Genomic DNA, 14,341 nt, shown 5'->3' with positions numbered 1-14,341 from the left:
GATCACTGATTAACCCCCATTTGTCTTCAGGTTCCCAGGCATTACCGGCCTGTCATGTTTACTTTTGCAAAGGTGGTGGTGGGGGGGGGGTCATACACAATCACCAACAATGACCTCCTCTGGCCTGTCCTGCTGATCACAATGGTGCCATTTGGTCTCCGTTGCCAGCATGGCTCTAAATCCCTTTCATCTTGAGTTCAATCATGAGGTCATATGCGGCATATGAGGCATATATACGGGGTTCCCACAGGTCCTTGAAATCCTTGAAAGTTTGTGAATTTGAGAAAAAAAAATCAAGGTCTTAAAAGTTTTAGAAAATAGACATGGGTCATTGAAAGTGCTTGAATCCCCCTCTCTCTCTCTCTCTCTCTCTCTAAAAAGAAAATAAATAAATATATATATATATATTAAAACAATTTTACTTAGCTCGTCAACTAGTAAATAAGTTGCTTAACTTTACACATATTTCACAATATATAGTTTTTTTATTGTTGTTAATTGTTGTCTGTGAGCGGATAGTTCCTATTATATACTGTACATTCTCATCTCGATCTGTCTCAAACTATGCCGTGTTGGCTCCTTGAATTTGAGGGAATTGAGTCATGAAAGTCCTTGAAAGGAGCTTGAATTTGATGTTTCAGAAGGTGTGGGACCCCTGTATATAGTTCAACACAATTTAGCTTTCTTAATATACTTAAGCAATATCACACGAGAGGGAGTGTGTTATACTGAATATCAGCACCGAAGACAATCACAGCCGTGCTGATATTCAGTATAACACACTCCCTCTCGTGTGATATTGCTTTTATACAACAGTTCTACAGCGCAATTTATTAGTTAACAGTAATAAGTGACAACAGATTATGATTTGTTTGTTTATTTAATCATTTATTTTGGCTCCGTCAAGAAAAAATAGTTCCTCAAAGGGACTGTTCAACTAGCGAAGTTTCCCACAGAAGTGGTGAAAAAAACGTCAGATCAGATATATAAACGGGTTATTTTGATAAACCGGATACATTTTGTGAATATATATGGTTACTTTCTCGCCTGAAAACATATTAAAACTTCATAAAATGATATATTAACACTTGTAGAGCCAAATTACAGCTTTTGGCCAATGGCAGCCAAAATTGAGGATTTAAGTTTTGCTTTGCGCGCTGATTGGCTAATGTCTTCTTAGTAACAATGTAGTCTAATTAACGGTAATTTAACACCTGTGCGGCGGAGTGCTACATATAGTTAAAAGTCCCAGTGCTGTTATACTATATATCGTAACTCATGGAATGCCTCTTGTCCAATCAAATTACTTGGTCGGAACTAACTGTTGTATAAACATTTTTAACCCACAATTAAAAGAGAAATGCACCATATCAGTAGCAGCACTGTCTGACACAGCAGGAGCTCACAGTAGTATTGTAACCAAATGGTATAACAATAATAATAATAATAATAACAATATTGTTAATAACAATAAGAATAATAATATTAATAATAATAACAATATTAATAACAATATCAATAACAATAATATTAATATTAATAATTATTATTATAGTAGTATTGTAGCCAAATGGTATAATAATAATAATAATAATATAGTAGTATTGTAGCCAAATGGTATAATAATAATAATAATAATAATAATAATAATAATAATAATAATAATAATAATAATATAGTAGTATTGTAGCCAAATGGTATAAGATGGCCATGTCCCGTCACATGTACCATTGACCTTTTTATTTCCAGAAAGACAGCCAGATAACCTTTCTTGGTTCTAGGTAGCACTTCTGTTTGTGTAATACTTCTTCCTCCTCTCTCTCTCCCTCTTTTACCAATCACCTACTTCTCTTCTCTTTCCTAATGTCTTCATGTCCCTTACCACCGAAGGGTGATAACGTAGATATCATTTGTCTTATCGGGTGAATGACTGACACACCGGGGTAGGGCCTGTCTCAATATGTCAAGACTAAAAACCCATCTTTTTAATCTTGACTTTAAATGACTAAATAATTAAATTAAGATTATAAAAACCCATCCTTTTAATATTGCATTTAAAGGCCAATGCACACGGCGTGCGATTTTGTCGCTAGACAACATTCGATTCTCAATTCACACCAATGAATGAATGAATGTGAATGGAGAATCGAATGTTGTCGTACGACAATATCGCATCGCACGCCGTGTGCATTGTCTCCTTGGGTCTCATTCAAAACATTGGAATCGAATTCGGCGGTGCGACAAAATCGCACGCCGTGTGCATTGGGCTTAAGTTACAAAATAATTTAATTATTGATTAAATTATGATTATGATTAAAGCACTTTGAGCTGCAACGTTTGCAGGAAAAGTGCTATACACATAAAGTTATTATTATTATTATATTATTATTATTGTTATTATGTACAGATGTTGATCAGCGATTGGTTTACCTGTGATGAGGTGATGAAGGATAGAAGGACTGGGGTGTCCAGCATGTCATACAATGTGTTTTCTTATTTTAGGTTTATGTCCATGTTACTGTATTCATCCATCAAGACTCTGAACAGATAAAGAAAAAAATGGGAGCTAAGCTGGGGAAAAAAAAGTTCACAAACCGGTAAGAGTAGAAGAGGGCACTGAAGACAGGAAACAAATACCAGGTAATACTCTCTCTCTCTCTCTCTCTGTCTCTCTCTCTCTCTCTCTCTCTCTCTCTCTCTCTCTCTCTCTCTCTCTCTCTCTCTCTGTCTCTCTCTCTCTCTCTCTCTCTCTCTCTGTCTCTCTCTCTCTCTGTCTCTCTCTCTGTCTCTCTCTCTCTGTCTCTCTCTCTGTGTCTCTGTCTCTCTCTCTCTCTCTCTCTCTCTCTCTCTCTCTCTCTCTCTCTCTCTCACATGTCTGAGAGTGGCCTTTTATTGTGACCAGCCTATAGCATATCTGTGCAATAATCCTGCTGTCTAGTCAGCATCTTGATATGCCACACCTGTCAGGTGGATGGATTATCTCGGTGCTCACTAAAACAGATTTAAACACATTTGTGAATTTTTGGGGGGAGAAATAGTGTAATAAATGTACTTTTGTGTTAGTCTTAGATCTTTGATTTCAACTTGTGAAAAATTTGAACAAAAAAGAAAGTTTATATTTTTGTTCAGTGTGTCCATCGCTTATCTCTCCTACACACAGTAAAGGAGGAGGTGTCAGGTTAGTTATTATACATTAGGGTTAGGGTTAGTCCAGTAGTCTAGTGAGTAGTTAGTAGACGACTCAGAAGAACTTGCTTGCTGTTGTTACCAGACTGGTAAGAATCATATCAATATCCACTACAACACTGTACCCGAATACGAATACATTGTTCGAGAAAGCACAAATAATGCGATGGATACAGATACAGATTCTACCCAAAGTTGTAGGTACGAGGCCGCAGGCCGAGTAGGAAGACAATCACAGCCATGCTGATATTCAGTATAACACACGACCTCAAGTGTGATGTTGCTTTTATACAACAGTTCTACAGCGCAATTTATTAGTTAACAGTAATAAGTGACAACAGATTATAATTTGTTTCTTTATTTAATCATTTATTTTGGCTCCGTCAACAAAAAATAGTTCCGCAACTGGACTGTTGCCTAGTAACCTGAACACAAACATCTGCAGGCTAGCTACTTTGTATTAACGGTCATTTCGGAGTAATACATATAGTTAAAAGTCCCAGTGCTGTTATACTGTATATCAGCGCTCATGGAATGTCTCTTGTCCCATCAAATTACTTGGTCAGAACTAACTGTTGTCCGAATACAGATACAGATAATGATGTCTCTGTACACCTCTAGGGGGCGCTAACATGGGGACAAAACCGGGGAGCAGTGCAGCAGCACCCTTTGACCAGAGTGAGACAAGGTGAGACAGACTTCTCTCAAACACATGAAATCAAAGTTGTTTGTTTTAACAGGGTGAAGATGAGGGGGTGGGGTGTATCACTAGTGAACAGTTGGACATCATACACAGTCCTCAAGGTGAACAGCATACACAAATGGACTAAACTCTTTTTTTGATTGATTATGTTTTTCTTGACAGTCTGGATGTGGAGGACTCCACTGAGACGGTGGTGAGGGCGAGACAGGAGAGAGGTGAGGGAAATCTCTGGAAGGTTCTAATGAGATGTTTACTATATCAACATTGTGTGTGTGTGTGTGTGTGTGTGTGTGTGTGTGTGTGTGTGTGTGTGTGTGTGTGTGTGTGTGTTAGGGATGGACGGTTTCCTTTTTTTGAAACCGAGAAACCGTTAACGAAAATAACCACAGATTTTCAGTTAACCGGGATTCAGAATGACATTGTTGAGCCCTCAAATAATGGAGCCCTGTACTATACTATACTATACTATACTTGACTATACTATACTATACTATACTATACTATACTAATACAATACATTCATGTCGAAAACAGTGAAAACACCGGAAGCACAGTCGCAACACAATAAGTAGGGTTGGGTATCGTTTGGGTTTTATCCGGTACCGGTACCTAACCGATACTTTAAAAACGGTACCGGTACCAAAACGGTACTTAATTCGGTACTTTTGATTTTTTTAAATGACATATATATATATATATATATATATAATAATAACACGGTCGACAACATTAAACAGCTTTTCACTTTTTTATTGCTGAGGCACAATATATATTAGTTAAATATACACTCAAATTAAAATAAATGAAAATAAAACTCCTGCTGACTGAGGCACAATATACATATAATATATATAATATTACAGTTAAATATACACTCAAATAAAAAATAAATAAAAATAAAACTCCCACCTCAGCAATTCTTTTGCAAAAAGATCAGCATATTTGCCTTCTCTGGCAAAATACGACACCTCTCTTGACTTTTTTATTGTCATTTTGACTTTTGTTTTGTTTTGACATAATTGTCTAATGGCACAGAAAGTAAACAAATATTGTTTTCACGTCACTTTACCTGAAACTGAACGACACAGCGCGGAGCGAATTCCCTGGTAAAACGTTTCTCTCCCCCCGCTGTCAACGGGAGTCGTCAACCAGGAAGCGGTGCTGAGAGAGCAAGACACGGATCTACCGGCATTTGACTGCCGCTGGACTGAGGAACACCATAGGCACAGCACATCGCCATAATAGCGATAAAGTGCGAATGATTTTAAGCATTTTGAGCACTTCGCGTTGTTTTCGTCGAGTCGGGTGAAATGCAGCCACACTTTAGAACGCTGCTTCATTAGGGCCTTCGGCATTCTCGGTGACCTCGTAGCTAGGCTAGCTAGCGAAATTCGATAATATTATTATGATTATGATGATGATAATAATAATAATAATAATACAATAATACAATCACTAACTATATTACTACACTTAGTACTATAAACTCACTCTTCTTAAGTTCTCAACACAACTGCTCACCTCACTACCACGACACGCACTGATTGGAAATGTAACAGGCGATGTCACGTCACGACTCAAGTCACGTGTGGTTGACTGTTGCATGACACCGGACACCAGGGGATTTTTTTTTTTTTGAAAAGTACCGAAATGAGGTACCGAAATCTCCTTTGCGATTCGGTACGGGTACATACCGAATGTAAAGTAACCGGTACCTACCGGTACCGATTTTCGGTACCCAACCCTAACAATAAGGCTACTCCACTCACTGGAATGCGATTTCAGACGCATCCATAGACAAAAGGAAATTCAACCAGCAAACATCATATTCACCTCAGCAGCGCAGCGGCATCTTCAAAGAGACAAAGCGGAGATTCCTTATTTGACAGCATGGAGCATGGATAACACAGCACAGAGAGTCTGCCCAGCCAGGATAATTAGAGCACTCCATGCTTTACAAAAATGACTTTCATAGCATCTTCAACCACACACTCTTAAGGTGTTTATTATACCAATTTATGACGTTGTGATGATGATTATTTTTTTATTTTATTTTTTAAAGTCTGATTGGTAAAAACCGTTGCTATTTTTAGAAACCGCTGTTTTCGGTTTAACCGTAGAACCGTCCTATGTGTGTGTGTGTGTGTGTGGGGGGGGGGGGTATGCACTTATATGTGTATACAGTATGTATGTAACATGTCTGTCTATTATTCAACCCCAGATGCTGAATTTGTGGACAGTTACAGGGCTGCTCTCATTCAGAGGGTTTCCATGGTGATGCCCATACTAGATGCCCTGCTCCAGAGAGGTATGATCCATCACGAGATGTACGATCTCATCCTCGCCAACCAAACCAAACAGCAACAGATGCGGGGGCTGTACACATACTTACATTCAGGAGGCGTCAAAGTCAAGTCAGCCTTCTACAGGATCCTCCAGGAGCAAGAGCCTCATTTGGTCAAATCCCTGGGTAAGTTCTACACACTCCTCTCTCTCTCTGTCTCTCTGTCTCTCTCTCTGTGTCTCTCTCTCTGTCTCTCTCTCTGTGTCTCTCTCTCTGTCTCTCTCTCTCTCTCTCTCTCTGTCTCTCTGTCTCTCTCTCTGTGTGTGTGTCTCTCTCTCTCTCTGTGTCTCTCTCTGTCTCTCTCTCTGTGTCTCTCTCTCTGTCTCTCTCTCTCTCTCTGTCTCTCTCTCTGTGTCTCTCTCTCTCTCTCTCTCTCTCTCTCTGTCTCTCTGTGTCTCTCTCTGTGTGTGTGTCTCTCTCTCTCTCTGTGTCTCTCTGTCTCCCTGTCTCTACTCTACTGTACTCTAACATCCATGATGAATGAAATTGCTATTGTTTACCTTATGGAAATGATCTGAACTGTATATATTATCCTTTCATTGCACTGAATTGTGTCAAAGAGAAACCAGTCTTAGGGAGAAGTATAGATTTGTCTTTGAGGGTACCGCAAATAACTCAAAGGATTAAACTCCCCTCAACAGTATCTTCATAGGGTCTGGTGAAAGGGTCAGGGTAGGACAAGGTCACTTTTCAGTTTTTACAGATTATGATCCTAAAACTGTTGTTTGTTACATTGAGTGGGCTCTTCAACACTTACTTACTTTCCTAATATGATTTTTTTTCAAGAAGCTTTTGGGTCATTTGCGCGACTTGAGAATTGCCGGCATGCAGACCTTTTCAACAGACAGTATCTTATATTGCACTTCCTGTGTGTTTACACCTCTCCCAGACTAGCTATATTATAGTAAAAAAAATCACAAGTGTGAAATATGCTCAAGAATGCAAAAAGATGCAAGGCTACTGTATTGATGATAATAACAAACAGTTGTTCTAGTTGTTCTTATGCTAGATCTCATCTAGCATTTATCATTTCAAATAATCAAATAGGCTTGCATTGGGAACAAACAGTATGTGATGCCGCTATTAAATCTAATGAAATATCCTGTTGTTTGCTTGTTTGGTACCATTAATTAAAGTACTAAGAATCAGCCTCCTCTCTTCCAGGTATGAGCGAGGAGGGAATGATGGAAGAGCTAGAGAAATGTAAAGACAAACACAAGGCCAGTCTGAGAGAGAAGTATAGATGGATGTCTGAAGGCACTGCAGAGCACCCCTTCTACACAGAGCTCTACATCACCCCGGGAGAAAGTGGAGGGGTTAATAAGGAACATGAGGTTCGGCACATTGAGTATCTGGCATCCAGGAGTAAGACGTCACCAGACTGTCAAATCAAATGCAATGACATCTTCAAACCCTTACTTGGAGCAAGACCCAACAGAACCGTGTTGACGGAGGGCGTCTCTGGCATCGGAAAAACAACCTCTCTACAGAGGTTCATACTCGACTGGGCAGAAGGAGAAGCCAATCAGGATGTGGATTTTATCTTTGTGCTGCCTTTCCGAGAGCTGAATCTGCTCAAAGATCGACAGTATAGTCTGCTTGAACTTGTGAAATTCTTTCACCCTGATCTTGGAGAGATGATCAATCTACTTGTCGATACTTCCTGCAAAGTCATGTTCATCTTTGATGGTCTGGATGAAAGCAGACTTCCATTAGATTTCCATGGAAACAAGAAGGTGAGTGATGTTACAGAAACATCATCAGTGGACGTGCTGCTGACCAACCTGATCAAGAGGAATCTTTTTTCTTCTGCTCTCCTTTGGATAACCTCCCGACCTGGAGCAGTCAATCGGATCCCCCGCCAGTACATCAGCCTGATGACAGAAATACAAGGTTTCAATGACCAACAGAAAGAGGATTACTTCAGGAGAAGATTCAGTGATGATGAAAGCCTGGCCAACAGAATGATATCACACATGAAGATGACAAGAAGTCTCCACATTATCTGCCACATACCTCTCATGTGTTCGACTATTGCTATGGTTTTAGAGCACCAGTTACGTAAGAGAGGAGAGATTCCAGTAACTTTCACTGAGATCTACACACGCTACGTGCTCATTCAAACAAGGCGGCCAAGGGAAAAGTACCAGCTGCGACAACATGAGCCCTCGAAAAGGACCTTGGAATCAACGAAAAACTTGATGCTGAAACTGGGGAAATTGGCATTTGAACAGATGGAGAAGGGAAATCTCATATTCTATGAAGACGACCTGGTCGAATGTGGTATTGACGTCTTTGATGCAATGTACAGTGGACTGTGCACAGAACTCCTTCAAACTGAGCATGGGATGTTTCAGGAGAAAGTGTACTGCTTTGTGCACCTGAGCTTTCAGGAGTTCCTTGCTGCTCTGTACGTGTTCCACTGCTGTGTGAGCAAGAACATCAAAGCACTGGAGTCTTTCCTGGAGGATGTGTCTACAGAGCTTCCCTTGCATGAGTTGCTGAAGAAGATGGTGCGCAAAACCTTAATGAGCGAGAATGGACACCTGGACCTGTTCCTCCGCTTCCTTCTTGGCATCTCGCTGGAGTCCAATCAGACTCTCTTACAAGGCCTTCTGCCACAGCCAGAGAACAGCTCAGAGACTTTTGAGGAAATGAGGAAATACCTCAGGGAGCCGGATGTTGCATACGCCTCACCTGAGAGCTACATCAATCTTTTCTTCTGCTTGGCTGAGATGAAAGACTGTTCAGTAAAGGAGGACATACAAACACTCGTTCTCTCAGGGATAGAACTCTCACCCGCTCAATGCTCAGAATTAGCCTATGGTCTTCTGACATCCGAAGAGTTGCTGGAGGAGCTTGACCTGAGGAAGTACAACACATCAGAGGAGGGGCGTTTGAGACTGGTCCCAGCTGTGAGGTTCTGCAGAAAGGCAATGTTAGTATCAATTTCATATATAGTATCATACACATATTTGAATTAGAATTTGCCATTTAGCAGACGCTTTTAATCCAAAGCGACTTACAATTACAGGGACATTCCCCCTGCAGTAACTGAGGGCCAAGTGCCTTACTCAAGTGCACACTAGGGGTGGTGTTTCAGTTGGGATTTGAACTCACTATGACTAGACCACCACTACACAGTACTACTACACTATTCACTATTACAGTAGGACCATATCGGTCAACTGTGTATAGGTCAGGCCCTTTCATTGTCCAACATGTTCACATGTGGCTAATATGCTGTTTGGTAAGAGCCGTTTTGCTACCTTTAGTTCTTAGGAAAACACATTACTACACTGTATTTAATCACAAAACAATCACAGTATGAATTCTACCTTCTCTGTTTCTGCAGACTGTCTGGCTGTACGTTCTCAGAGGAGCTCAGTGAAAGAATAGCCTCAGTTCTCAAATCAGGAGACTCCCCTCTGAGAGAGCTGGATCTGAGTTACAGTCGACAGTTTGAGGATTACGGGAAGGTTCTCTTTGCTGCACTGGGAGGTCCATACTGTAATCTGGAGACACTGAGGTCAGTACTTTTAAAGGGGTCTTGACAACCCCACTGACAACCCCACTATAAATTGTTTGCCAGTTTGTTTGGGCCACATTATGAGCATGTTCCAATAGATTTTTTTCATGATAATTATACTGGTAAATGTCACTGTTTTTGTAGACTTGCTGGCTGTGAACTCACGCTGTGGTCGTGTGAGGCACTGGCTTCAGCTCTCAGCTCAAACTCACACCTGAGAGAGCTGGACCTGAGTGACAATGACCTGCAGGATTCAGGAGTGAAGCTGCTCTCTGCTGGACTGGGGAGTCCACACTGTGAACTGACAAGTCTTCGGTCAGTAAATACTATGGCTGTGCAAAATGTATTCACTGTGTCTATCAATAATGTCTATCAATAAACATACTGTACATACTACCAAGGTGGTGCCCATAATGCAATAGGCTGACATTTTAGTTACATGTTTTAATTAATTAATCAGTGAATACAGTATATATATATATATATATATATTGTCAAGACATCATCAGTCCAGAAGCCCTACTGTCTGCTCAACCAAATATTATTTATTATTTACTAAGATACAGTATCTCTGATTAATATTTATACATTGCAACTAGTGATGATATTAACTATTCAAGCCTTGAATAAACCTTGTCCTCCTTTCCTCCACTTTGTCTGCTTACCACTCTCCTTCAATAATATATATAGTATTCAGTTGTTAAATCGTGACGTGTTTCCGGTTCCAACGTTGGCTGAGGCGCTCTCTTCGAAATACGGAAGTAATAATAACAATTCATTATAATATTTGTATGGCGCTTTTCCGAGGCTCAAAGACGCTGACAATATGGGAAAAACAGGAAAGTGCTGTGTCCCTTGTTGTATGAATAGATCCCAGTCTAAAAAACTATTGAACTGTCATTCTACCGCTTTAGTACACTGATAATCTGGTGCAGGGAAATTTCTATTTGGACCCGGAAATTGCTAAACGACACGTGTGACGTCAGACTTAACAACCGAATAGAGCAGGAGCCCTGAGACCACTGCAGTAGTGTATAATGATCAACAATGATTATTGTTGTCTGTATTTTTCTACCTAGAAAACGTCAACAATCTAATCAAATAGGATCCTTAGTATGTGCACACATGTTTTTACACAGAGCATTTACTGGGTCAGTACATTATCTGATCTACATAAGTTCAACCCCCGTTCATACCACCAGAGGGCATCAGTTCTGTATTAAAATACTGATTATCTCTCTCTGCAGGCTGTCATTCTGTAGAGTCACAGTGAAAGGCTGTGCTTCTCTGGCTTCAGCTCTGAGGTCAAACCCCTCCCACCTGAGAGAGTTGGACCTGAGCTTCAATCACCCAGGAGACTCGGGAGTGAAGCTGCTCTCTGATAGGCTGAAGGATCGACACTGCAGTCTGCAGAAGCTCAAGTAAGTACAGTAACAATGTGCACATCTTTAATCTGTCTGTAATATTCTCTCCTGTTTGCTGTGTGTGCGACTGACTGTGTGTTCCTCTGTCTCTCCCACAGTGTGGATCAGAATGAAGAGTTCTGGATAAAACCACAGCGGCTGAAGAAGTGTAAGTGTGTGAATGTTGTGAATATTTCAATTATATTATACAACGGCAAACGCAAAAATATTTCATACAAAGGCAAATGCAAACAATAGAGTCAATACCAGACATTGACAGCTCCCATATTCCTGTACAAACTAACCAGAAACCCTTGTGAAGCCAATTGTCCCACTCCCACCTTTTGGTGGCCTGAAATAGGGAGTGTATGTATAAAAAGTGTTTTTTAAATTATGAAACCAAAACTCGAAATTCTTCTCCACTAACCTCTCTCTTTATATGCAGATGCTTGTGATCTAACAATGGATCGGAACACGGCACACAGACACCTCTCTCTGTCTGAGGGGGACAGAAGGGTTGAATTAGTTGAAGAGGAGCAGCCGTATCCTGTTCAGCCAGAGCGATTCCAGTCTGTGCCACAGGTGCTGTCTGGAGAGCGTCTGATTGGGCGCTGTTACTGGGAGGCGGAGTCAACTGGAAGGGACATTAAGATAGGAGTGGCATATGAAGACATCAGCAGAAAAAGTGACAATCGTGCTAGTGAGCTGGGAGCCAGTGACACATCTTGGTGTCTAACTTGCTCTGATATGTTCGATGTTGCCTGCCACAATAACAAAAAGACCTATGTACCTAGACCGTCCTCCATCCGTCACAGAGTAGGAGTGTATCTGGACTGGCCGGCCGGCGTTCTGTCCTTCTACAGCGTCTCCTCTGACACCCTGACCCACTTATTCACCTTCAACACCACATTCACTAAGCCCCTCTACCCAGCGTTCGGGCTCCAGCATGCTCACACATCAGTGTCCCTTAAGGTAACCATCTAGCCTATATAATAATAATAATAATAATAAGTTTTTATTTGTATAGCACTTTTCCTGCAAACGTTGCAGCTCAAAGTGCTCCAATCATTATATCATCTTAATTTAATGATTTAGTCATTTAAAGGCAATATTAAAAAGGTGAACATATGTGCTGAGGTTGCATCCCTAATGTAAACTGGTAGTGCATTCCACAATCTGGGTGCATAAAATGAGAATGCAGCCTCACCAAATCTCTTCTTTTGTACATGTGGTACACAGAGTAAACCAGCGTCAGAAGACCTGAGAGCTCTATTGCGCTGATATGCTAGCACAAGACCTGAGAGCTCTATTGGGCTGATATGCTAGCAGAAGACCTGAGAGCTCTATTGGGCTGATATGCTAGCACAAGACCTGAGAGCTCTATTGGGCTGATATGCTAGCAAAAGGTCTTACAAATATTCTGGTGCTATGCCAGAATACTGTATATAATTTCATTACTTCTATTGGGTGATATTGTTACTGTATTTCCCATTATGTCACACAGTAAGATGGGTTATGCAGTAACCATTAGTTTAACCACGGACATTATTTCAATCAATTCCACGGTTTATTGCACAGGAGCCTAAATATCCGCAGGCCACCTCTGAGAGGTGGCTGTCCCCTTTCTTGAAGACACGCCCGGGGTCGGTGGGGTCAGATTCAGGATTTTCCAGTGGCGGTGAAGAGGAACAGGTCCGGGGTAAGACAGATACAAGTGTCAATGGACCTATCGCTAAGCCACGCCCCCTTTGAAAACTCAGACAAACAAACAACGCTTCACTGACAGTGACTGACTGACCGACCGTGACTGAATGACATTCAATGACTTACAATGGCGGGAGTTGGCAAATTTCTGATTTCTGATTTACCACAGCAAGTAATAGACATGTTTTTTAAAAGATGACAAGAATATTTCCTCTAGGAGCTTTTCTCCATCAGATGAGTTGGAGAAAACTCAGCGAGTTGTTTGTCCGAGTTTTCTGCCTGTAGTGACTTTTGCTGTGATATGATTGGACAATTTCTATTTTGGGGCGTGGCTTAGCGATAGGTCCATTGTATTGCTCCTTGTTTAAATTGCTGTCTTTAACACAAAGAGCTGCTTCAATGACAAAGAGCAGTTTCTTTTTTTAAAGCTCTCACCAGAACTGCAGCTGAGACCGATGCTGATGGAAACAACCTTGTGAATTTTACAGCATTCAACACAAACAATACATAACATGACACTGCACACACTTTTCCATGCAAGATTGATGGTGGCTAAATGTTGATGTAGACTCAACAACACTTGATATTAACACTGCTTTCTCCTATCTGTCTATCTGTCTGTCTATTTACCTAGACAATAGGTTAAAAAAAGGCTCTGTGAAAAAAAGGCCCTACCTCCCAATGTCGTCACAATCAGGAATCTCCAGTGACAGTGAAGAGGAAGAGTGTAAGACAGGTACGTACATGTGTCAATTGCTGTCTTTCACACAAAGAGCTGCTTCAATGACAAAGAGCAGGTTCCTTATTTAAAGCTCTCACCAGAACTGCAGCTGAGACCGATGCTGATGGAAACAGTCTTGTGAATTTGACAGCATTCAACATGACAGCACACACGTTTCCACGCAAGATTGAACTTGCTTGATGGTGGCTAAATCTTGATTGTAGACTCAACAATCTTGATATTAACACTGATTTCTCCTTTATCTATCTATTTAAACTTTATCTATCTATCCTTTATCTATCTATCTATCTATCTATCTAAACTTTATCTATCTATATACTGTATCTATTTATCTATCTATCTACCTAACCTTTATCTATCTAAACTTTATCTACCTATCTATCTATCTATCTATCTAAACTTTATCTACCTATCTATCTAAACTTTATCTACCTATCTATCTATCTAAACTTATCTACCTATCTATCTATCTATCTATCTACCTAACCGTTATCTATCTATCTACCTAACCTTTATCTATCTATCTACCTAACCTTTATCTATCTATCTATCTATCTATCTATTTACATAGATATGAGCTCCAAAAGAAGGCATAGATTCTCACCAGACTTCTGGCATAGATTCTCACCACCATCATCTGGGGTTTCAAGCGAGAGCGAGGAGGAATATTCTGTTCAGTGCTTTGGACAGGCCAGCATCCACCAGACAGGGAACTGGTGTCCAAACGAAC

General features: G+C 40.6%; 1 protein-coding gene across 1 annotated transcript in view; it reads left to right on the top strand.

The window, feature by feature from the left end:
* Positions 1-3,818: 3,818 nt before the first annotated feature.
* LOC308151825 (protein NLRC3-like) overlaps positions 3,819-14,341 on the top strand; it is a gene marked incomplete at both ends in the record, with an annotated part of 11,351 nt that continues 828 nt past the window's right edge. Inside the window, 9 exons of the mRNA XM_080524715.1 lie at positions 3,819-3,874; positions 4,052-4,104; positions 6,111-6,359; positions 7,398-9,171; positions 9,589-9,762; positions 9,907-10,077; positions 11,010-11,183; positions 11,285-11,334; positions 11,611-12,137. Coding sequence (XP_080380841.1) covers positions 3,819-3,874; positions 4,052-4,104; positions 6,111-6,359; positions 7,398-9,171; positions 9,589-9,762; positions 9,907-10,077; positions 11,010-11,183; positions 11,285-11,334; positions 11,611-12,137 — 3,228 coding nt within the window. The remainder of the gene's footprint in view (positions 3,875-4,051; positions 4,105-6,110; positions 6,360-7,397; positions 9,172-9,588; positions 9,763-9,906; positions 10,078-11,009; positions 11,184-11,284; positions 11,335-11,610; positions 12,138-14,341) is intronic.

Source organism: Nansenia antarctica (genome assembly GCF_963989245.1).
Source record: "Nansenia antarctica genome assembly, chromosome: 2".
Taxonomy (NCBI): Eukaryota; Metazoa; Chordata; class Actinopteri; order Argentiniformes; family Microstomatidae; genus Nansenia; species Nansenia antarctica.
The sequence above is the reverse complement of the archived record's forward strand: the minus strand, read 5'-3'. Positions and strand labels throughout refer to the sequence as shown.